The 24,177-nt window shown below is 35.3% G+C and overlaps 3 protein-coding genes across 3 annotated transcripts; 2 read left to right on the top strand and 1 right to left on the bottom strand.

Moving 5' to 3' along the window:
- Nucleotides 1-700: 700 nt before the first annotated feature.
- LOC11412533 (F-box protein At2g17036) lies at nt 701-6,244 on the bottom strand. The gene is made up of 3 exons (XM_003618883.3): nt 5,105-6,244; nt 4,292-4,485; nt 701-887 (listed from the first exon to the last, which is right to left on the bottom strand). The coding sequence occupies exons 1-3, from the start codon at nt 6,242-6,244 to the stop codon at nt 701-703; spliced, it is 1,521 nt and encodes a 506-aa protein (XP_003618931.3).
- A 4,289-nt stretch (nt 6,245-10,533) lies between these two features.
- On the top strand, nt 10,534-10,968 carry LOC11416879 (chaperone protein dnaJ 72). Its single transcript, XM_024786367.1, has one exon. It carries the CDS (start codon nt 10,534-10,536, stop codon nt 10,966-10,968), a length of 435 nt encoding a protein of 144 aa, XP_024642135.1.
- A 7,720-nt stretch (nt 10,969-18,688) lies between these two features.
- LOC11416878 (S-protein homolog 5) lies at nt 18,689-19,195 on the top strand. The gene has a single exon (XM_003618880.1). It carries the CDS (start codon nt 18,689-18,691, stop codon nt 19,193-19,195), a length of 507 nt encoding a protein of 168 aa, XP_003618928.1.
- The last annotated feature ends 4,982 nt before the right edge of the window (nt 19,196-24,177 follow it).

Genomic DNA, 24,177 nt, shown 5'->3' with positions numbered 1-24,177 from the left:
GATGTTCCTGAGGAATTTGTGAAGAAAGAAACGGAGATAGAAATGCAAAAGGAAGATTTTGCATCAAAACCGGAGCAAAGTAGATCAAGGATTGTTGAAGGATGGATAAGGAAAAGACTTAAAGTTTCAAACAGGTCCTTGATCTTGTTTTAGTGTCAATTTAGTCATTTCTTCATGACAAGTTGGTTGTTTTGTTTAAAAACGTCAACAATGTAGGATCAAACTTCATTTTTCATGTATGTTACCAAAAGTTTAGCTGACCATTTTAAAAGGTACGTTACATATTCAGTTCATCAAGGTTACATCTAAGTTACATCATAGCGACTGTTACAATATCTAATCCATCAAAATTAACAAGATAGATTTTTGTTTTTATTTAAAACTGTGACCTTGTTGGATTACAATATATTTTCTCAAGTCAAAATTTCACACAAAATTTATCATGCGAGAGTTTTGGATTTTTTTTTCTTCATAACTATTCAATAAGGTAAGGTACAAGGTTCTTATACCTATTTATGAAGAGATATGTGTACAAAATTTTCATAGGTCATGTGAATTTTTAACATGAGAGGATTACACAACACTACCTAATACTTAGAACAGATTTGTATTTTGCACATTCCTGGCATTCATTCGGGCTCAGTTTCAAATTGTCTTCTTAACGGTGCTCATTTTTCTGAGTTCTTTTTTCTGGAACAAGCTAACCAACTTTTGAATACTTGTCTATGAACTTATACTCCCAATCCTCTAAAACTGTGAGCTCTGACTTGTGGAAACCTTCGAGGTTCCCGTTAATATCTTGAGGTTTAAAAGACAGGAGAGCGAGGGGTAGGTTACATTCTTTTCCAGCAAACATTGCATACAATCCTCCTGAACCGTAAAAATTCCTGCATATGCATGATCAATCAAAGTCTATCAGCTCACTAGGAGAAAGAAAAAAAAAATCAGGTCAATTACATTACGTATAACGACGAATCACCAAGTGTTGTCAATTGCAGCTTGCAAAAAATAGTGGTTTGTTCAAAACTCATTACACAACAGTACTATAGAGCTGCTATATATAAACACTATTTGACAACATTTTGTACTAAATAGCGTATAACGGAACAATAGGGATTTGTTCAAATTTTTCTACGCTACAGCACCAGTGTAGCTTCTATTTAACAACACAACCACAATCCAAACTGCATATAATGTTTATGCTTTGCTTATATATCAAACCATAAAATTTTGCATATCAGAGTGAATTCAACTTAAACAAGTGCTCCAATATTAATTTAAGATATCATCCGTCCACAAAAAGTAGTATACATGATTGAATTCTTAAAATGCATAGTGCAAGATAATATAATATGCCATCGTTTTAGTGCAAGTTCAGATCCTTTGTTCCGGCAAGTACTATGCCAATTTACAGATTTTCCATAATTTAACAAGAATATTTCTCAGTATGTGTGTGCATTTCTTGAGAGAGTAAACCTTAAAATCACAGCCGAAAAACACAATTATGATTGAGATTAAGTTTCAGTAAAACCAATATTGACCATTCACCATATAATAACATTGAATGGTACAGATTGACTCAGTTAACTTTTCCTCACTTGCTTATTATACTCTTGAAAAATCATGAGTGAAATCGTAAATTAGTACATGAAATTGTGAGTATCAGTCAAAATAGTGTTTCTATTCTACAATTTAGTAAATATATCACTAAAATCACAACTCGTTAGGCAAATTGGTCACTCCATTAACCTTTTCTATTAGAGTCATTGACATTACAATCAACCGAATATGACGTCACATCAACAAAAACTAAGGTAACACATCAAGTTTGTATTGCACTATCACTCGTAAATTTCATATGCAAAATTAGTTCATGGTGATGTGGCATTGAACTAGAATCCACATAGAATGTTATATGTTTATTTAACATGGCAGTCATAGCTCCTCTTCAAAAAAAAAAAACATGCCAGTCATAGCCTTTAATGGTTAACAAATGAATCATTTTGATTCACTCGTTACAATTTCCAGAGATATATTTGCCCATTCGCAAAACACAAAAACTGTTGTCTGCAAGACCTGACACAACTCGCAATACTGATATTACTAGGCTTGACACATTTAGTTGGGGGCGAACCCGAGACCTCACAGTTGTGTGTGTAAATTTAGGTGGTACTTGTCACTTTGTACGGACAAAATTACTGCATAAACAGTAAAAAAAAATTAAGCAATTCTTGCATTATAGTTGATAAGGTAGCTATAAGATACAATATACTACATCAGTTGCAAAAATTAAGCAATTCCTGCATTGTCCCAAATAACCAGGGCCAGCATACTATGAAGAGTTGAGGCAACCCTTTTTCGAATTATATGCCCTCTAACCAGAGCTTGTATCTTAACCAAATCATGAACGCTCTAAGAACCTTCTGCGCCTGAATGAAACAAATGATATAAAAATTGAAATTAAGTGCTGATAGAACACCCAGCAAACTATATAGCATACCAGAACTTTTGAAAACAACTATGTCGCTGCTTCTACTAAACAAGGTGCCACTTCAATGGCTACTTAGCTTCACAACCGCAACTGTATCCTGTGCCGCCACCACTGCAGTGAAAAAACCATAAAAACACAAGTGGTGCATAATGACTAACCGCAGTCTGTGCTGCCGCCACAACAGTGTAGTAACCAAAAGAATACAAGCATTAAACCTTAAAAAAATAAAAGATGCCATGTGTAAGAACTTGTTTTAACTTTTCTACACAGTAGTTTCCTTTCACTGTAAGAAAAATATATCACTGATCTTTATCTCGCTCCAAGTTATCGTAACAAGGTATACTATTACAGATACTAAGGAAATTCATATCAAAGTAAAGCATTTTAAATCCCTTAAAAAATAGTGTTCCCTGTGTAGAATGTTTCGTCCAAACATTAAATGCAACCTAGAGTAAGGAGAGACAAAAGTGATTTCAGACGTATAAATTTGATTTTGACATATTCCCAAAGTTAATGAAATTATTGTCGGAAAGGAAAGCATCTACACATAGCCAACTTAGAATGAGTTAAATATAATAATATAGTAAAAAATTCACTTACTCCTAACCTTTTTTTCCTAATTTTTCTCCACTAAAATATGTTTTCTCTAATATTTTAACCTCCTACGAAAATTATGCTCTAATATTCAGATTCATCTCCTCTAGCTTCTCTTTTGCCACTCTCGAATCCATAGAGTTCATTTCGATTAGCTGCTCTTTTACCAATTCCTTATCCATAGGCTCCATTTCTTCCAGGTGCTCTCTTATTAATTTCCTATCCATAGCCTTCAAGAAAAGAGAGTGGACCAACTTGTGATATTCATCAAGATTGATGGAGAAACAAAAATCCTTCGTCTCAGTGCATAACTTCAGAAACCTTGCCAAAACCCTTCAGTGGACCGATGATTACTTTTTGGTACAGAAAAAGTAATATGTCTCTTGATTCGGAACACATTGAAAGACCTCAAATTAATGAAAAACTTCAAGTGCAGTGATAGGAAACTAGATATGGGCCTTAGGCTAAGAGAAAGTAAGAAAATATTCTCTAAATAAATCTTAGTAAAGATATTATATTAGAAATATATATATAAAAAAAAGGGCAACCTGGTGCACTAAAGCTTCCGCATACGCAGGGTCCGAGAAGGGGTCCCACCATTATTGATGTATTGTACGCAGCCTTACTCTGTTTTTACACAAGAGGCTGTTTCCAGGACTTGAACCTGTGACCTTTCAGTCACATGACAACAACTTTACCGATTGCGTCAAGGTTACCCCTCATTATATTATAAATATATAATAAAGATATTATTCAAATAAATCTTAGTAAAAATATTATTTGATAATATATCCTTAGTAGTATTCAATATAAGTAAATATGTAGAGGGAGTTCTAGACAAGCAATTAGATTATTTGTTAGTAGCCTTTTAGGGCCGGCAGCAAGAGACTTTGCTCAGGAGCTTTGCTCTGGAACTTGTAACTCTTTTCTTTATTCCATCTACTTAATAATATTCACCTCTATGCTTTAGTTTCTATTGATTTCTTTTGTGTTATTGGCTCTGCTCTATCATCATCATTGAAAAGGAAAGCAGCTATACTTAGACTGAATTCAATATAATAATATACTAAAAAAACATAAAAAAATTCACTTGACTCCTAAGTCCTAACCATTTTTTCCTAACATTTTCTCCATTGAAATAGTTGTGCATTAATATTTTAACCTCCTATGAAAATGATGCCATTCTCATTTTCCATTCTCGAATACATAGAGTCCATTTTGGTTAGCTGTGCTTTTTCCATTTCCTTATCGATAGGCTCTATTTCGTCTAGTTGCTCTCTTATCAAATTCCTAGCCTTCAAGCGAAGAGAGTGGATCAACTTGTGATATTCATAAAGATTCATGGAGAAACCAAAATCCTTCATCTCAGTCAATAACTTGACAGCCTCATCTAAAACCCTCTCATCGCAAAAAGGACGGAACCGGTCATAGATAAGTTATTCAAAACTGCATTTTTCACAATGTTCACTGACTCAATTCCAATAAATCAAAAAAGAATGAGTTTCTTGTCATAATCATGTAACATGTTGGCAAGTCAAACACACAGAACAAGTTGATAGAAAGATTGAGTAAGCCACACAGTTTTAAGTAATTTGATAGAAAGATCGTAAAGGAGAAAGAATTGAAAAACTCGCTGTTCAGGTCTTAGAAGGTTTGTGATAGAATCAACAATTTAGTTATAACAATCTGGACTGTAATCTACGAACAGAGAATGAGTTCTTTTAAATATAACAGTTTGCTCCCTCCAAACAGTTAAATATAATCACAACTTGCTTAGATATGAGACTTCATGAATCCACGAAAACGCTTATCCAGCGACCCGAGTTTCACTTCATTTTCAAGACATCTTTTTACATGAATATGTGATCAGGAGTTTGGTGCTGAACATGCAGTCTGCAAAAGTAACAATAAAAGAAGATAATCAAGCTCATCAACATTGTTACATCTAGTTTAGAAATATAATAATAACAACAAATCACAATCACACATTAGAAACCTTTCAATGCAAGATCAACATACTTGGTAACGAGCTCGGATCCATGTTCGAGGTAGCCAGAACAAGTTGGAATATTCAGGATTATCATAAAAAAGCGAAAGCTGACCATCATCCAAGTCCAAAACATATAACTCACGTTCGGAAGACATAGATTCAAAGATGATACAATTCCCTTTGGAAACACACAAATCTGAAGCAGAAACAGAAAACGAATATACCAACCCCAACCCCAAGAACAAAACCCTATCCCCTAAACTCGTTAATTTCACCCACTTCTTCTCCTTCTCGTTAAGCTTAAACAAATCAATCCTTACAGGATCATTAAGATCAATACTAAGACAATCATAAGCCTCCGATAACAACAAATCTCCCTCGCTCTCCACTAAGAATTTTATGTTCCCACCACCAACCAAAGGTTCAGCCACTAAATGGACACTCGAATCTGGTCCAATCATAATCGTCTTACCAATTTCGTCGATCGCATAAGGCCGCCCTTTAAAAACACATATGTCTTCGAATTTCATTGACATGTCAGGGATCACCTTCCAATCCTCATCACCACATTTCAAAAGTAACGGATACGGAGGAAAGGCTAACATGCCAACAACGAGAGGTGTTTTTCCATGGCACGTGACAGCAACGACCTTTTTAGGGTACATGTATTCTTGACTGATGATGAGTTGACGGTTGATTTTGACGTCGATGTCCATGATGAAGTAGGTGCTTCCCATATGGAGAACAGATAATGTGTTGTGATCAATCACAGAATGGACAACAAAAGAGCAATCTTGGTTGACTGGATGGAAGTATTTGGGTTGACCATGCGCGTTTTGGCCAACTCCTACCAACCACGGGCGAAGTAGGCGTTGTTCTTCTTGTTGTTGTTGTGGTGGTTGGATGAGGTAGAGATTTTGTTTGGTGAGGTAACAGAATAAAGTGTTGTTGTTGCTGTTGATGGTATCAATGTCATTGGGGTCAGAGAGGAATGGAAATTTGAGGAGTGGGAACTTGAAGGGTGAAATGGGATGATGATTGGGGACGGAGGAAGAGCGCCATGTTGAACAAACTGATTGAAAGCGAATGAGATCAACTTCGTCATTGATTCGTTGTGATATCAGATTGAGAAGATCCTTTGGAAGTTTAGTCCAGTCGACCGCTGCCATGGATGCTAGTAGAATAAGCTATAAGCATAAATTATAAACAGTTAGAAGCTATAAACAATTAGAGGCTATAAGCAAAACCTATAAGGAGAAGCAAAAGCCATAAGCAATTAGAAAGCTAATAGGAAAAACACAAGCTATAAGCAAAACCTAAAGCAGAAACCGTAAGCAAAAGCTATCAGCTAAAGCTATAAACAATTAAAAGCTATAATCAAAACCTATAAGCAGAAGCAGAAGCTATAAGCAATCAGAACCCATTTCCACCCATAGCCACAACGAATTTTATAAGTGATGCAACATCCATGTGCAGTGGGACTTAACGTTATTGTAATCTTCAGGTTCAAACGAGCCGGTAGAGGTGTAAGAATCAAATCAATTATTTGATAATTCTAAGAATTCAATCTAATCAAATTAATTACATTTGATATTTCCCATGTTCGGTTATTGATTTTAGGTCATTTAAAACCGATTACCAGACTATTGCTCAATTTTTTTGTTAATATTTTACACTGAATTAGTAGCGCTATCTTAAATCGACTACTTTTATTTGTTCGGGTTAATTAGTCCGAAACACTTTCTATTCAACCAAATTTTAAGGCCCAAAAATTTGGGGCCTAAAGCCCTTGCTTTGGGCTTGGGTCGGCCCTGTTTAGAGGTCTGTATGCTTATAATACTAAGTGAAGGTGCTGTTTTGTTATCAACATATCATGCATATTTGGTTAGAAAAATTCTCAGAAACCCAGTAGGTTTTTCTTCTTTTCTAGTTTTCTTTGTAGTTATGACTTATGAGCTTAATCTCATATTTTTTTGAGCTGTAATATTCCCATATTTGTGTCAATTACCAACTTGAAATGTGAATAAGTTTGTACCATCATATGTAGTTATCCACCAATGGACTGACTTATGGTCAATTGGATCAGTACAATAACCTTGCATCGGCATAGCACAGCTTCGTTGAATTGGAAGTCTAAATGCATATGGAACTCAAGCTCCATAATTATCTATCTGTCGCTTGGTTTTTCTAGAATAATACACAAAACCATACATTTTTTTCTATCATCGTTGATTTGTATTTGGGCGGGATAAACTGATGAATGATTTTTCTCATCAATGGATGATGTTTAAAATATCAAGTGTTTAGCTGCTATTGTAAAAATATTTTGCGAATAAACTGACGATTTTTTTTCTTCCTTCAGAGCTATATTGGGCGGGTTGTACTGGCAAACTGCCTCTCACAGGAGGACTCGATGAGAATCTGGAAATCGACATAAAAGATGACATGTGAGATACATTTGTATAACATGACGAGCTTCAGTGCACCTCTTGATAATATAGCATAGCCGAGGAGAAAGTAGATTTTTCAAGCACATGTTATATTAAGACTTCAGTGGAATATCAGACGATGAAGAAAAAAATAAGTAACTGCAGATCGAAACATTTCCTTACACAGCTCTACTCTCTGAGAAAATGAATATTTGTTTTGCTTTTAGTCCCTTTGGTCAAACTAAAGGTTTAAGTTTGCACAAGTACTCTTATACTTTGGTACTTAAATTGATACTGTATATGAATGGCTTATAGTAGATTTATTTATCTCATGATATAATAGAAGAATTTTATTAAACTAAAAATATAGTTTATGATTTGTTCACTAACCATTTTAATCTTATTTGAACAAACATCTCGAGACACGTCTCAACTACATGCCTAACAATTCAAGGCAGAAGATAATATACTCTGCAACAGCGGAATTGTTTGTCAAACTCATTTTGAGTGTTTCCGTGCTCGGATTTTTCATACTTTTTGCATGCCTAACAATAGATCACTGTAAAACTTTAGAGGCATTTTTGTTTCAAGAATAGGCATCAAAAACTCGTTGTGTATGCGTGATATGCTAACATAGCGCACAAACCAGCTTCGCAAATAGCTTAACCCAAAAACACGTTTACTGCAAAGACAGTAGAAACTTTATTAGAGCCTGCATACTGTGAAGAGTTGCAGCAGTCCCTTTTTCAAATTATATACCCTCTAACAAGACCTTGTATATATCTTTATCAGTTGTTTAACTTTTCTACACATTAGTGGTTACTTATCACTGATCTTTATCTCTCTCCAAATTGTTAAGACTCTCAAGAGGTTGAGTGTTTTTTTCTTTTCTTTTCTGAGATCATATTGGTTTGTTATTGATTGCTGCTATAAAGCCATTGACTTAGAAGCCCTTGATGCACAATTGACGACCTACTGAACTGGAACCTTGGCCACTTGATTCTGTTGAAAATCAGGCCCAAAGGCAGCACTAAGCTTCCTGCCAAGCTCAAAATTCAAAATTCATGTGATTTACAAAAAGTTAAGGTAGATAGCTGTTGAAAATTCTGCCTCGGTCCGCCCTAGTTGCTTCATTGCATCCTCCAACACCTTCACTGTGTTAGGTTTGAAGGGGTGGATTTATTCCCACATCGCTTTGAGATATAGCATGTGTAGTGTTTATAAATCATGGACAACCCTCACTCCCCGGTTTTGTAAAGATGAGTTAGGTCTAAATAAAATCTAAAAATAGCTTCTAAAAGGTTGAATGACGTATTGACGTATGAGTTTTTAATATAATATTTCCTTTTCTTTTGTTGAAGAAAAATGTAGGGTGAGTGGATGATAACCCAATTCAAGGTAAACAAACACCTTAGTGCGTGCAAAGAGTACTTACAAAGGCATTTACTTCCTGGTGAGCGGATGATACCCCAATTAAAGGTAAGGAAGACCAAATGTATTTCCATTTATTTCCCTTCAAGTGTATTAACTGGGCTCGAACTCGGAACCTCTCACGTTGGGTTGGGAATAGGTCAGACTAACTGACAGGGACCAACGTCCTAGCCTAAGTTAGGACCTGGCCTTTTTTTTAAAAAAAAAAAGAATGCTAAGGCTTTTTTATAACCCTAAAAAATCTTTTAGGCCTATCAAACTGTTCTATTTAAGTAAATCTATACTATAAAAATAAATTAAAAAAATAAAAAAATACTAAATCTATCCTATATATAAAGAAAGTATATTATTTTGGGATGACTTTTTCTCATTCCAATTATACCTTTAAACGAATTTGACCATATATATGAATGTTGTTTTGTTGGTGTCATTGAAAAAAATAAGGATATATATTATATTTGTTATATGTTTTTTTGAAATATATTATATTTTTTATATTATTGGTATCATTGAAAAATGTTATAATTTTTTACAATATAAAAGTGCACAATATTTATTATCTATACCTATAATTTTAATCAAAATTTATAAAGACTACTGTTCGTAATTTATACGCATTAACGCAATAAGAAAAGCGGACATACGGACACAGAATACCCGTCTAATCGCTAATATAAATAATATTTTTATTGCTATTGTTATGATATTTTTTTTTGTACTTTGCTTTAAAAAAATTGTTAACTTTCTGCGGTAATTTAGGCCTATTAGTCTACATTAATATTTTTCACATATTTAAATGTATTTCTATAAACTAAAAATCAAAAAAGAGTTTGATCTCATGAATATATTAATTCATAAGTCTATTTAAACATATTTCTCCTCATGAGGTTAGGTCGGTTGGTATGTAGATTATGCTGACGTGGTGGTATGTAGATTATGCTGACGTGGTCGGTTGGTACCAAAACTGGAAGAATCTGAAATTACAGGGACAAAATCTAAATCTTTTTTTTTACAGGGACTAAAATCGGAATTCGCTAAATATTACAGGGAGGAAAAGAGGTATTAATCCTACATTATTTTTTTAAGGGACATAGAACATATTATTAAATTCCCCTAAAAAACATATTATTTTATAAATATGTGTACATGAAATATATTTTTAAACAAGTTAATAAACCATATCATACTTTTTTTCTATGCAACCATATCATACTTTTGAAAACCAAAACTCAATCTTAAAAATTAACTCATAATAGACTACTTGTTAGACTTAATCTTAAATAAAAACAATATTTAGACACCATTTATTTTTCAACACACAGTCAACGGTTCATTTTATTTTTATTCCTTTCTTCCTATCAAATCATCGATTTATTACATTTAATATGTCATTATTTTTTTTCTCTCTTTATTTCAAAGTGTATACATGTCAATAAGATTGTACATTAAACATTTTCTTTTGAGAGGACCTATCGTTTTGGAGTTAACTTGCATGAGAATCTAGTTTGTTAGGCAACTTGAAGAGAAAGTTATGCATGGTCACATATATATGGAAATAACATTTTCACACACACAGCACAAACATCAAAATCTCTCCCATGGATCACTACAAAGTTCTAGGGTTAGAAAAAACAGCAACCAAAGAAGAAATCAAAGCTGCATTCAAGAAACTCGCGCTTCAATGTCATCCAGATAAGCATTCTCAGTCACTGAAATACGTTCAACACAACGCCAAACTTCGATTCAAACAGGTTTCTGAAGCATATGAAGTTCTTATGGATGATCGCAAACGCGCCAAATATAATTACCAGTCGCATGCTGGTGGTGGAGGCCTGTGTCGGTACCAGTGCACTGAGTATTATTCAAAGTATGGATATGGTAAAAGTGGGAGTGGTTATGGAGATAAAACTAGGTCTAGTGGGTTGAATGGTGGTGGTGGCGGCGGTGGAGGTGGTTTTGGGGATAAATTTGGAACTGCTATTTGGAATTTGACGACGAGGTCTTCTCTTCTTAATCTTGGATATGCAGCGTAAGCCAATTCAATTTTCTCCATGTTTATCGTCATTAATATGTGTTAGTTCAAATGGATCTTCTATGAGGTATGATTTGTAGCTTAATCAGAGGGGGCTGAGTAGCTCAACTCATTTGAGATAAAGCTTAATTAGTAACATTGAACATGTAAGTTGTTTTCATAAGATCTTCCATACAGTCTCATAGTGTTTATGCTAATATATAAACTCATATAAGTCAATCCAACGGGCCCTTAGTTGGTTCGGCCTGATAATTATTTTTAAGTTAGTTGGTGATTTGCTTATAACCTCTAAAGCACTGACACTTTTAATTAAAGGCATATCCAATGTCCAATATCGATACAACATTGATATATGTGATTGTTGATTACATTCATTTAATTAATTTTCTCAAATTATTAACGATGTTGATGTCTCAGTGTTGTGTCCAATGTCCGGCTGCTTCATAGGTTATATTATAAGCGCTTATACTACAAGCTTATGTCTCAGTGTTGTCTTCAGCGTGTTTATAGTGATGGAATCGACCTCACTGAAAATGTAGAACAATCTCCGAACCTCGATGAATCTTGTGTGTTCAAGATTTTACTTTCTGCAACTTTGGTTTCTCTTCACGTTTTATATTTGCTTAATCTTCCTACATGGAGTTCATAGAATCGTCCAAATTCATATTTTGCTAATAAACTGATGGAAGATTTTCATCCAGAGCTATATTAGGTGGGGTAGCTGTCATTTATTCAAGCAGAGAATCATGGAAGATGCCAGATCCTGAGGTAAGCTTTTGATTTTATTGTTTAAAAGTTTCCTTTGTTTCATTCTCCTATACCAATCAAATTTGTAAGTTGATATTATAACCTATAACAAATAGAAAACGGAGTTTGGTAGATCCTCTAGTACTATACTCGTTTTAAGGTGGACCTTTAGTGCTGGTCGGAGCATCAAGAGCGTGGTGTAAGTCGGTAGTGCAATTTCCCCAACGAAGGTCTGCAAGCACTTCGAAGCTCAAACCAATAGGTGATTGAGTTGGGTTAGAGGTGCAAAATGAAAGGGCGCCTTAATTATGGGTGGAAATCCTCATATGTAGTCGAACTGATACTTTAATGAAATTTTTTAGAGGATCTAAAATAATGAAAGTTAGTATATTTCGAGGGAGTAAAAATATATTTAACCCTTGAATTTATAGAATAGTGTGAATTATGTATCACAAAACCATACATTTTTTTCTGTCAGCATTAATCTGTGTAACTAGGTGGGATAAACCGATGGAAGATTTTGCTCGTAAAATAATGATGTTAAAATATCAAGTGTTTAGCTTCTGATGTTAGAAATATTTTGTTGATAAACTAATGGAATGTTTTTCTCCAGAGCCTTCTTTTTCATAGATATATTAGGCGGGTGTTATCGTCGCTCGAAGTGGACCGAGAGTCAACAAAAAGTCCAACTTTACAACGAAACCAGAAGGGCGAAGCAGATCGAGCGTCAACAACAAGTTCAACTTCCCAAAGAAACCATGAAGCGGACCGAGAGTCAACAAAAAGTCCAACTTTACGAAGAAACCACAAGATCGTAGCTGACAAAGAGTCAAGAGAAAGTCCAACTTTCCGAATAAACTACAGGAGGAATCAACGAGGATTTGGATATCGACGGAGAAGATGACTTACAAGACACGTTTATTTGGAGACACGTTTGTATGAAAATGGATCTTTCAAACACGTGTTATAATATAAGACTTAAATTTTACGGAATATCAGCTGACGTAGAACAAATTTTGGAAGTGTGTCAACCTACGACACGATCTGTTGAGACTAGCTCAACAAAGTAACTGTCATGATCGTGGACTGTCAGTGAATTGACAGTTACTTAGTTTTCTTTCTCTAAAAATAAGAGTTCTCATAAAGAACAAAAGATCGGATACTTAATTTCTGAAAACTACTCCTAGCTATAAACGGATGTTTTCTTGTCATTTTAATTCAAAGTACTTTACATTTTCAACAAATTTATCTTTACAAAGCACTGTCTTTAAATTCAATTACTTTCTTCGCATTTTATCTTTCAAGTCAATTTTACTTCAGCGAAAAAGACAGGAAATATTAGAAGCTTCTTTTTCTTCCCTAAAAAGAAAAAGCTGAACCTCAACCAAAATTTATTTTTTCATGATTGAGAAAAAGAGACAACAAACACAGATCTTATAAAATAAACAAAGGAAAGAAGTATATGAAGCTAAGCGTTGTACTAAGCCTCTAGCCAAGCTAAAAAGACTGTGATTTACAAACATTTAAGGCAAATGGCTTTTAAAAGGTTGAATGACTTATTAGTAGAATCGTTCTTTTTTTTTTTTTGTTGAGGAAAAATTTAGGTGCGTGGATGGTACCTCTCAAGTAGGTGGGAATAGGTCAAAACTGTTTACAGGAGCCTACGGCCTAGCATAAGTTAAGCACTAATCAGACTTATTGCTCAAAAAAATAGAGAATGTTAAGGCTTTTATATAAGCCTAGCCTATTTAGCTAACAAGCATAGATCAAAAGTCATAAAAAAGTTTTTTTAGACCTACCAGACCATTATATTGAAGAAAATTATATATAAATTGATATAAAGGAGTATAAGTTTTAGCATAATCGCTTTTTTTAAGTATATGACATAAGCATGTATCATATAAGTGTTTATGTATATGATATTTCTATTTATGTGACAAAAGATAAAATTAAATCAATTTTGATTGAAATAAGCAATACCTTGTTTCCATAACCTAGCCTTGAGAGTTTATGGAAATAAGCAAGCTGAAAACGATTTATGTATATTTAAACTGTTTTCATAAGCTTTTTCAAAGTCTCATAGTGTTTATGGTAGTATATAAACTCAAATAAGTCAACCAAACATGTCCATAGTTAATTAATTATAACTATCACTGGAACCAGGGATGGCAAAGAGGTCCGACCCGACCCATGTAGACCCGCCCAACTTTAAGCCTGTCTAAAACGGGATGAGACGGGTTGTGAACTGACGAGTTGACAGCTCAACCTGTCAAACCCGACCATAGTTGTGAACTGACGAGTTGACAGCTCAACCTGTCAAACAAAAAAATATTTTTTAACGGTTTTTTGACATTTTGTTATAAAAATTATGTAGTTGCTATTTTTTAAAAAAAATATTGTTGCAAATTTATGAGAGAAATCCAACACCATCAACATGATTAAAAAGATGATATCATAATTAACCAGGTCGAACTATATACAAGACTATATACAGCTTAAGTTCAACTCATTTATTTAAGGAACCAAATTAAACAAGTGCTCTTCAAGCTACCTATTAAAAGGAAATTACATTTGCAAATAACAAAGAAATTGAAGATATATTGGGGCCATATTTATCCTCTTATCACATATTTGGAACTTTCCATTATGTGCCAGAACTTTCTGCATGAATCACCTTTCCACAGCTTGCAAGGAAATCCATTTTATTGTCTGCCACCTGCAGATACAGATTACAAAATCTATCAAGAGCATACAAATTTTTCAGGTTTCTTCAGAGAAGTTTCTTGAGTAATCAAATTTTTCAGAGACTTTACTCATAATTTCTTCATCATCACGCGCATAATGAATCTTCTTTGATGCAGGTAAATGAGTCATTTCTTACGAAACATTGTTTACTGAATCAACAGAGTTAGGAATGTACCTGCCAAAAGTAGGAATTATATTTTGTCATGCCAAGAAAAAAGCAAGTGCAGCATCATTTAGTTAATTCCTGAAATCATGAGGAACAAATAAAACACATGTATACCTGGTTAATTTTCCTTTTCTATCCATTACCACCGATTGACCCAATCTCAACATCAGCATCACTGATTGCCTCCATCAACACCTCCGGAGAGTTCCACTATGTTTCTCTTCTCTCTAATGCTATGTTTCTTGTGTTCTTCTCCCTTTAATACCTTCTTCTCTTTTTCTGTTCATCTCTCTAATTGGGAAAAAATTGTTTGTTTTTAAATTGTTTGTTTTCAATCTCAATTAGTGCAAGTATTAAGTGGTCAACATTAGACAATGGTGTTCGTTTTTGATAGTACTAATGATGTTATCCTTGGATGGTACTAATGATGTTAAGTTAAATTCTAATTTGTGCTGAAAAAATATGTAATTGTCACTTGTTTTGATCATTTTCATTAACCTGAATGTTTGTTTATTATCATTATTCATTATATGTATACATTGTGCACGTATACTGTTAGTTTTAAATTTAATTTTTTAATAATGTATCGAGGCCGTATCGTATCGGGAATTTTGAAAATTTCTCGTATCACCGTATCGGTATGTATCCGTATCGTGTCAAGTATTAGGGGCTTCATTGGTTCACATTGAATTTAAGTAATATTCACATGAAATTTTGTTCATGAAAACAACAAAATTTCATGAACAAGACAATAGATGCTGCACTTTTTACTTAGGCTAGCCCTAGCTGAGAGCTTTTTGGGTGGATCAACAATATAAGAGCATATATATATATACCTGTTGAGCACGTTTTTCTAGCTGAATCAAAGTTTCTTTGGTAATGGAATTCTTCAAATTCTCCAAGACTTTTGCAATATTCAAGAGTTGTGCAATATTGTGATTAATTCACACTGCGCAATCGGTATCCAACACCCGTAATAGCCGAAATCGTGAAATCCTATACGCGACCGCGGCTGTTATTTAAAACCTTAATTTCGATAACAAAACATAAAATAAAGTCAAATTCTTTTCTATTAAACTCTAAGTTGTTTTCATAACCTATAACCTATCATAGAGAGTTTATGGAAATAAGTTGAAAACAGATTATGAACAAGTAAGTTGTTCTCATAAGATCTTCCAAATAGTCTCATAGTGTTTATGCTAATATATAAACTCAAATAAGTCAGTTGAACAGGCCCTTAATTAGTTGGTTTAGTATGATAAGCTTATTATTGAGGTAGTTCTAAAGTACCGACACTTTTAATTGAAGGCGTATCTGGTGTCCAATACCGATACAACATTGATACATGTGATTGCCGATTATATTCAATTAATTGATTTTGTTAACGCTGTTGATGTCTCAATGAAAGTGTACAAAAATCTCCGAACCTCGACATATGTTGTGTGTTTAAGATTTTACTTTATGAATCTATATCGAATAGAGTTCATAGCATCGTCCAAATTCTTGATAGTGGTTCTTACCTAGAGAATTCACAATCCCTTGAACACAAACTTATAAATATTATTACTTGACGACAGTTTAGAACACTTGCTAAATTTCTTCACCGACACACAAAGTAAAATTATTATTACCTTTGCTAAAACTGAACTCCAAATAGGTCTTCTATTGTTGAATCTCTTATTATTTCTGCAAAACTTGATTACCAATCTCCATAATATAAAGGATTTAATTGATAAAGCCAAACTCAAAAGGATAAAGAAAATTGACAGTTGATAAATAGTGAGAAGAAGATTCAGATTCCTTATTGTACAACGAACACATTGTGGGAGTTTAACAACCTTTTAATATGAGATTGCCATCTATTGGAATTTTATTATGATTGAGCCTCCAAATTAGCAAGGATTTTTAAGGAGGAGTTCCATTATTCCAAATAGATTTTAACCAAGAAACAACATTCCTAACATGTCTGTGGAAAATGCAAGCTTCCTTGAGGGACAAGTTACAAATAAATTTTTCTTTCCTAACATCAAGAGGAAGACTACTTGATTGAGGGTAAGCATGTTTCAATTCAATTGGAATATGCCATTGTCATCCAATAAGATAATTACAAACATTAGAATTCGAAAATTTGTGAATGTGATATGGGATATTCGTCAGATGGATAAGAGGAGTTCAACTCCCATTATGATTAAAAAAATTGGTCTTCTTGTTTAAAAAATAAATAAAAATTGGTTTTCTTCCCATCACCAAGTATCAAGCAAGATTTAACAATGTTTGATAACAAAATTTGTTCCATGAAACAATGTCAAGTTTTCTAGTATTTAACTTTGCACTCCAAATAAAGTATCCCATGTATCTTTCCACCTCTTTGATTAAACTGACTTGTCAAGAGTATATAGTTATATATTCCTCAAAAAAAAAAAAAAAAAAGAGTATACAGTTATATAGTAAGTGAGCATTGATGAAGAATTTAGCACGTGTACTAAATTGTCATCAAGTAATAATATTTATATAAATTTGTCTCTACAAAGATCGTGAAATTTCTAAAAAAAATATCAACTATAACTAGGATGTGTAAATTGGAGGGATGCATTTGGCAATGATTTATTTGACTTGACTTAAGGAAATAGGTTAAAACGACTAGGTAATGTCAGATTCTTTTCTCTAAATTATTTGGTAACTAAATTATTTGGTAACTTTATTTTATGACATTTGAACAATATGATTAGACCAATGTGTTGGTCACTAACATTATCCAATGGTCATGACACACTTCACAAAAATCAAACGATCAAGAACAATTTAAATTAAAAAATAATAAAAGACTTGTTCCTTAAAAAAAACACATGTCTATAATTTTAGTTAATCAATTTTAAACACGACTAATCCGGCTTATGCGTAGAGGCATGTGCACTGGTCAAGTGTCGTTCCCCCTGGGAATCGAACCCGATATTCCCCAGGTACGTCCTTGGAATGAGCTCCTTCCCACTGGAGCCCAAACAACTTGATTTTTTCTCATTCAATTTCAAACAACTCACTCTTCCTCCCACAGTCACATGCTTTAATCGCCATGTCTAGCAATATCACAAAATGGGAAATAATTCAAATGTTTTTGCTCAAAATGAAGTCAATTTATTCTTGCTGACTAAAATGAGAAAAGTCAATGAACAAATCCCTCTTTTCATGCAACGTGTAGTTTTGAAAGATGAAAGGAAAGGCCATGAAAAAGATGAAGAGAGAGGCTGTCCCAAAAGGACAGGTACAAGACGAAGTGGCAGAAAGATAGAAGTCTTGCACCCTTCAATGCCTTTTCATGCTGATTGGGTAGAAGAAATTTGACCTCGGTTGGTGCACCGGTATACCCCCTCCATCAGGGGATTGTGCGGGAACCGACCTGACCTTATATATAGGCTATCCCCAAGTCCATCCTATAGCTTATATCTAGTGACTACTATCCTTTTCACTAAGCTCTTGGAATCTTTCTATCCCAAGCTGCTCACTTGCTTTGAGTTGTATGTTTATGGGTAAGGGGAAAGCAAATAAAATAAAGGCTAGTCCTATTCATCCTTCTTGATAGATTTCTTCATCAACAAGCAAAGAGAGGTTTAGGCCATGATCCAAGATTCTCAACAGGAACAAGGAATCCTCATTCATATTGATCTGTTGCGAAGCTACAGGGGTGTACTCACTCGAGCGTTAAGCCGCGAGAGTTACAGGAGAGGAGCGAAGTGAGAGGCGGATATGCTAGTCAAGATTTGGTGGTCACTCGAGTTACAGGAGAGGGACTTCGTACGACTAACTTCGTACCTTATGCCCTTAAACGCATAGCAGACAGCTATCTTATTACTTTGAAAGCCACGTTTCACTTCTCATATGTGCCTCCCCTAAAAGTCTCCTTTCTTCTTGACGGTTTCCCTTTGAATTTGATGAGAACAATTAAGCTAATTTCATAATTGACTAATTATGAGGTCAACAAGGTCTTTAAATTTGCAAATAATTTCCTTTGTTGAATGTTCTATAAATTAAGATTGTTGTACGGTTTATAGACATTGTGCATACAACAATGGCAACTCAAAATCCAACGACCTTAAAATTTTCGATTCTCCTAACTATACTACTTGCATGTAAGGTTAGAGATACTATAGCTTTTGGTTTTGGGCCTTTTGGTAGGGTAACAGTTACTATTATCAATGAAGTAATCGCCCCGGATCTCAAAACCATTACTGTTCATTGCAAATCTCAAGATGACGATCTTGGATTTCATACACTGTTGTTTGGAGGAAGTTATGCATTTTCATTCAAGCCAAAGTTTCTTACAAGAAATACATTATTCTTCTGCGGTTTTACATGGCCTGAAAACCCCTATCGTCATTATCTTGACATTTACGACTACAAACACGACAATTGCGAAAATTGCACATGGCATATAAATAAAAGTGGAGGTTGTTTGAACGATCATAAGTGCGGTTTTTGGAAAGATGTCGAGTTAATCGATGAATATAACAATTCAAAGTGGACGCAGACGAAAGAGTTGGATGAAATTGGACATGCCAACCCTCCAACTTTTTAAATTATTTATTTTAATATATGTTATACGAGTTTAGTCTTATCATTTTAAGGTACTCGTTTAAATTTCAGTTGGGCATAAATGTAAAATGACTAATGTCATACCCCAAATTTTGACCCAAGATCCCATTGACACGTGTCACTTGACCCTGATCGGACTTAAACGTTTCAGTGAAAAATTCGGCAGGGAGGTATTTTAAAATACCTCATAAAGTTCCGAATCGGGCCCTCTTCTCTCAGTCTTTAATTATTTATTTCCATCTTTTAAATTTTTAGTTTAGAATTCTAAATTTTAATTTTAGTCCAAAATTAGATTAAATTTCTTTTATTTTTATTTAAAACCAAAAATGTAGACATTATCCTTTTATTATTAATTTTTCTTTTTTCTTTAAGTCCCAAAAAGTCCAAAAGTGTCCAGGTTCAAGATAACAGCATCACGCATATGCTGTTCTAATCCAAATCCAGATTCACGCCTCATCTGAAACAAATCCAGTAAAACAGACGCGTTTCCCTTTTTCTCCCCCACAAGCCACTGCTTTTTTGCTCATCAGTAACAAACCCTAGCCTCAAACTCACTCTATAAATAGAGACCTGCACAACAAAGAAAAACACGAAAAAAACAGAGGACGGCATCGCAACACAACACACAACAGAAGCCAGAGAGACGCGCATAAGAAACAAAATCGCACAACAGAAACCAGAGAAGCACGCACAGAAACGGAAACACGGCCGCGCGCAACACAACACATACACGCACACACAGAGGCGCGCAAACCGTCACAACAGCGACAATCACATCACAGAACCGGCCACAAGAAAGCCGAATCTATTTCTTAAACAAAAGGTATAAATTTCTTTCTTTTTTTAGATCTAGGCGTTTGGGTAAAGGTTTTGGGAACTTGAAGGCTAGAAGTGAACAGAGGGAGGGAAGTAGAAGAGAAAGAGCGAAAAAAATCAAAAAAAAGGAGGAGCTTTTTAGCTCCGGCGCGGCGGCGCAGCCGCGATGGCTCGCCGGCCACCGCGCCGGACTTCTCCCGGCCGCCCCATCTCCAACCGGAGAAGAAGAAAGAAGTAGAGAGAGAAGAGAGGATTTGAGGGATAAGAGAGAAAAAGACAAATGAAAAATGAAAGAAAAAACCTACAACCCTTATATATTCCCCAAACCGGGTCGCCCATGACCCATGACCCGCGACCCGGTTCGTTTCCTTAAAGCCCAATTTCTTTTTTTTTTTTTTTTTTTTTTGCTTTCTGCACACCCCTGTTTACTGCCGCACCCCACCTTGTGTTTGGACCATTTTTTTTATTTTTTCTTATTCCTTTTCGTATTTGTTTATTTATTTTTAGCATTTTAATTTTTATTGCAGACCTTAGAATGTAAATAGGCTTTTTATGTAATAGTCATAGATTTTATATTTCTAACTTAGGGTAGCCGCGCTTTTTATTCTTTATGCTCCGTTAGTTTTATCTTATTCCAAATATAACAAAAATCACAAAAAACGTTTTCATAAACAAACCTTGATCCAAATCAAGTGATCGTCTTTATTTTATTTCTTTCATAAATCAAAATTGCAATCAACTTTAAATCTACCTTAAGTCATTTTCTTTTAACAAAAATACAAACCAATTCTTATTTTGCCACTTGGCTTTTCCTTTTAAAACTTTTTTCAAAACTAATAAAAAACACAAAACCAATCAAACGTTGTTTTCTACCCCGAACTACGAGGTTTTGATCCTTCACGGGTACGTAGGCAGAGGACCATGTCCTTCCAAACAATAAAAAATGTAGATAAATTAGGTCTCACTTTCTTTTTCTTTTAATCACATTAACTCCTTTTTTAAAAGCAAGCAAGTTTATAGCACAAAAAGTAAATAAAACCAAGAGGTTCCCGTAGAGTACTACGGACATAAAGGGTGCTAACACCTTCCCTTTATGTAACTAACCCCCGAACCCAAAATCTTTTCAAATAGGGGTAGTTTGAACTTTTTTCCCCTTTTCTTAAAAAATTAAATGTTCAGTCGTGAAAGAAATTAGTGAGTCAAAAGCTAATCAAATAGCCTTGATCTCCGAAAAATGACGCGACAGAAATGGCGACTTCACTGGGGACCCCCCCCTAAGAGGGTTGAGCCTAACTTGGCTTTATTTAATTCTTTGTGCTATAACTTGCTTAAAACAAAAACAAAAAAATAAAGATGGAAATAATTGTATATATCCTTTATCTTCTCTCTTTCTTCCTTTCTTTTTAAATATGAGTGGTGAGATAAAGCCCTACACCCGGGCTTGAGAGAAACATAAGATAGGACGGTGGTATAACCAAAGTGCCTTTTCGAGAGTCAAGTCTCGTGTTTAGGTTCATGTGGTACAACCCCACTCAATGGAGGAATCTTGAAAGTAATCTATGTTGGCATGAATAGTCGTGTTGGCATTATATTTTCAAGTGACCGTCGAAGTTGAGGACCTTTAGTTACCCCTAACCCATCTTAGCCTTTTTAGGACGTAGTGCGGTGGCTAATCAAGAGTAGTCTTGAATTAGTTGATACGCGATACTACACTCAAATGAAACTTTCCTACGGATATTATTGGATCAAGAGTAGTCTTGTAACCTGATAACATTCGGAGGTAGTTGATGACTTTGGGAACTGGATAGAACCCGTGATACAGGTACAAATGAAACCATAGTCCTTACCAAATGGGGGTTATTACCTTTAAACTCCAACATGATGAGCTTAACCTACGCATAATCATGCATACATGCATTCATTCATAATTTTATCTTTTTTTTCATCAAAAAATATCAAAGGGCTTATACTTGTTTTTGTAAATATCATAGGCATGGAAAGAAGAAATACTAGGAAGTTTACATTCAGGAAATTGGATCTAGAGAACTTAAAGAAGCTTGCATTTGAAGTAACTAGCTTGGAGAATTTTTGTGATCGTCATGGGAAGTTGCTTGGTGTCCTCTGGACAAATATCGATAAGGGGTGCTTGGAGACCTTGGTCCAGTTCTATGACCCTGCTTACCACTGTTTCACCTTTCCCGACTACCAGCTTATGCCTACCCTCGAAGAATACTCTCACTTAATTGGCCTACCCGTACTTGATAAGGTACCTTTCACTGGCTTAGAACCCTTTCCCAAAGCTGCCACCATTGCAAATGCCCTCCATCTCAAAACCTCTCTCATAAAAGAAAAACTCACCCTAAAAGGGAATCTCCCAAGCTTACCTACTAAATTTCTTTACCAACAAGCCTCCGATTTCTCCAAAGCAAACAATGTTGAGGCCTTTTACTCTATCCTAGCTTTACTCATCTATGGCCTAGTATTATTCCCAAATATTGATAACTATGTTGACATCCATGCCATTCAAATTTTCCTCACAAAGAACCCAGTCCCCACATTGTTAGCTGATATATATCATTCCATTCACGATCGAACCCAAGTAGGTCGTGGAGCTATCCTCGGTTGCGCACCTTTACTATACAAATGGTTTGCCTCCCACTTACCTCAGACTCATTCCTTTCAAGCCAACCCAGAAAATCTCTCCTGGCCCAAAAGAATCATGTCCCTTACACCATCCGACATAACCTGGTACCGTGCCACTTGTAACTTCACGAACATCATTGTCAGTTGTGGAGAATACTCAAATGTACCCCTTCTCGGTACGCAAGGAGGAATCAGCTACAATCCTATCCTTGCCAAACGTCAGTTCGGATGTCCAATGGAAGCTAAGCCAGATAACATCTACTTACAGGGTGAATTCTACTTCAACCATGAAGATCCCTCAAACAAAAGAGGGAGATTTGTCCAAGCATGGCATGCCATTCGCACACTCAATAGAAGCCAATTGGCGAGGAGATCAGACTCTCTACAGGGGTCTTACACTCAATGGGTCATCAATAGAGCTTCCGATCTGGTCTTACCCTATCATTTGCCGAGGTACCTATCTTCAACAACCCCAGCGCCGGCTTTACCCTTGGCCCCCGCAACTGTGGAGGAATGTCAAGAGAAGTTGGCCCGATCGGAATGTGTGGGTGCTACCTGGAAAAGGAAGTATGATGAAGCTATGCTCAAGATGGAAACTATGAGTGGTGAGATAGAGCAACGAGAGCATGAGGTTCACAAGCTGAGACGACAAATAGTAAAAAAGAATGTTCAGATCCGAGCTCAGAGCACAAGGCTATCACAATTTATCAGCGCAGGGGAGCGCTGGGAGTTCTTCAAGGATACACATTCAGATTCTGATGATTAGTCTACTTCAAAGAGCTTGAGAGTTCCCAGTTTTTCTTTTATTTTTGTTTTTAGCTTTAAGTTAGATATTTATCTTATTTTTTTTGCAAAGTCTATCCCTTGGATTCGTTGTTTAGAAAGGGAATTATCTCGTAGTATGCAAATTATTCAATGGAACTCTCAACTATGATATTTACAAAAATACTTTCCATAAGTCCTTCGATAAAAAATACGTCTATATTTTTGCATAAACATCATGCATCATCCCGCATTTCATAGTCTCAAGTCAAAGTCTCACACAAACTTTCTTTTCCAGAGAAAAAGGTCAACTCGTTTCAAAAGGTGGCCCCACGTATCATCTACAAGTCAACCCGTACTCACTACACTCGAGCAAACGTAAAGAAGAAGATGGATTATCTTGAGCAGGAAAATCGGGTACTTCGTGAAGAAATGACAGTCATGCAGACTAGGATGGACGAGATGGCTGAATTAATAAAAACAATGGCAGAAACTCAGACTCAAGCTCAAGCACAGATTCAAGCACAAGCGCAAGCATTGGCACAAGCGCAAACTCAAGCTCAGGCCGTAACAGAAGCGCAGGCCCGATCACAAGCACCTCCACCCCCTCCTCCTATCAGAACTCAGACCGAGGCATCTTCTTCTTGGACACTATGTGCTGACACTCCAACGCAGTCCGCTCCGCAACGTTCCACGCCTTGGTTTCCACCTTTCACTGCTGGGGAGATATTTCGCCCTATCACT

The sequence above is a fragment of the Medicago truncatula genome, chromosome 6, assembly GCF_003473485.1.
Source record: "Medicago truncatula cultivar Jemalong A17 chromosome 6, MtrunA17r5.0-ANR, whole genome shotgun sequence".
Lineage (NCBI taxonomy): Eukaryota > Viridiplantae > Streptophyta > Magnoliopsida > Fabales > Fabaceae > Medicago > Medicago truncatula.
Note: the sequence above shows the minus strand (reverse complement) of the source record. Positions and strands in the feature narration are given on the sequence as shown.

Coding starts and splice junctions, on each gene's coding strand:
- LOC11412533 (XM_003618883.3), bottom strand. CDS start 6,244: ATGGCAGCGGTCGACTGGACTAAACTTCCAAAGGATCTTCTCAATCTG. Junction 4,486..5,104: donor GGATCCGAGCTCGTTACCAA/GTATGTTGATCT, acceptor TTTTGCGATGAG/AGGGTTTTAGATGAGGCTGT. Junction 888..4,291: donor CTAACCAAAATGGACTCTAT/GTATTCGAGAAT, acceptor ATGCATATGCAG/GAATTTTTACGGTTCAGGAG.
- LOC11416879 (XM_024786367.1), top strand. CDS start 10,534: ATGGATCACTACAAAGTTCTAGGGTTAGAAAAAACAGCAACCAAAGAA.
- LOC11416878 (XM_003618880.1), top strand. CDS start 18,689: ATGGCAACTCAAAATCCAACGACCTTAAAATTTTCGATTCTCCTAACT.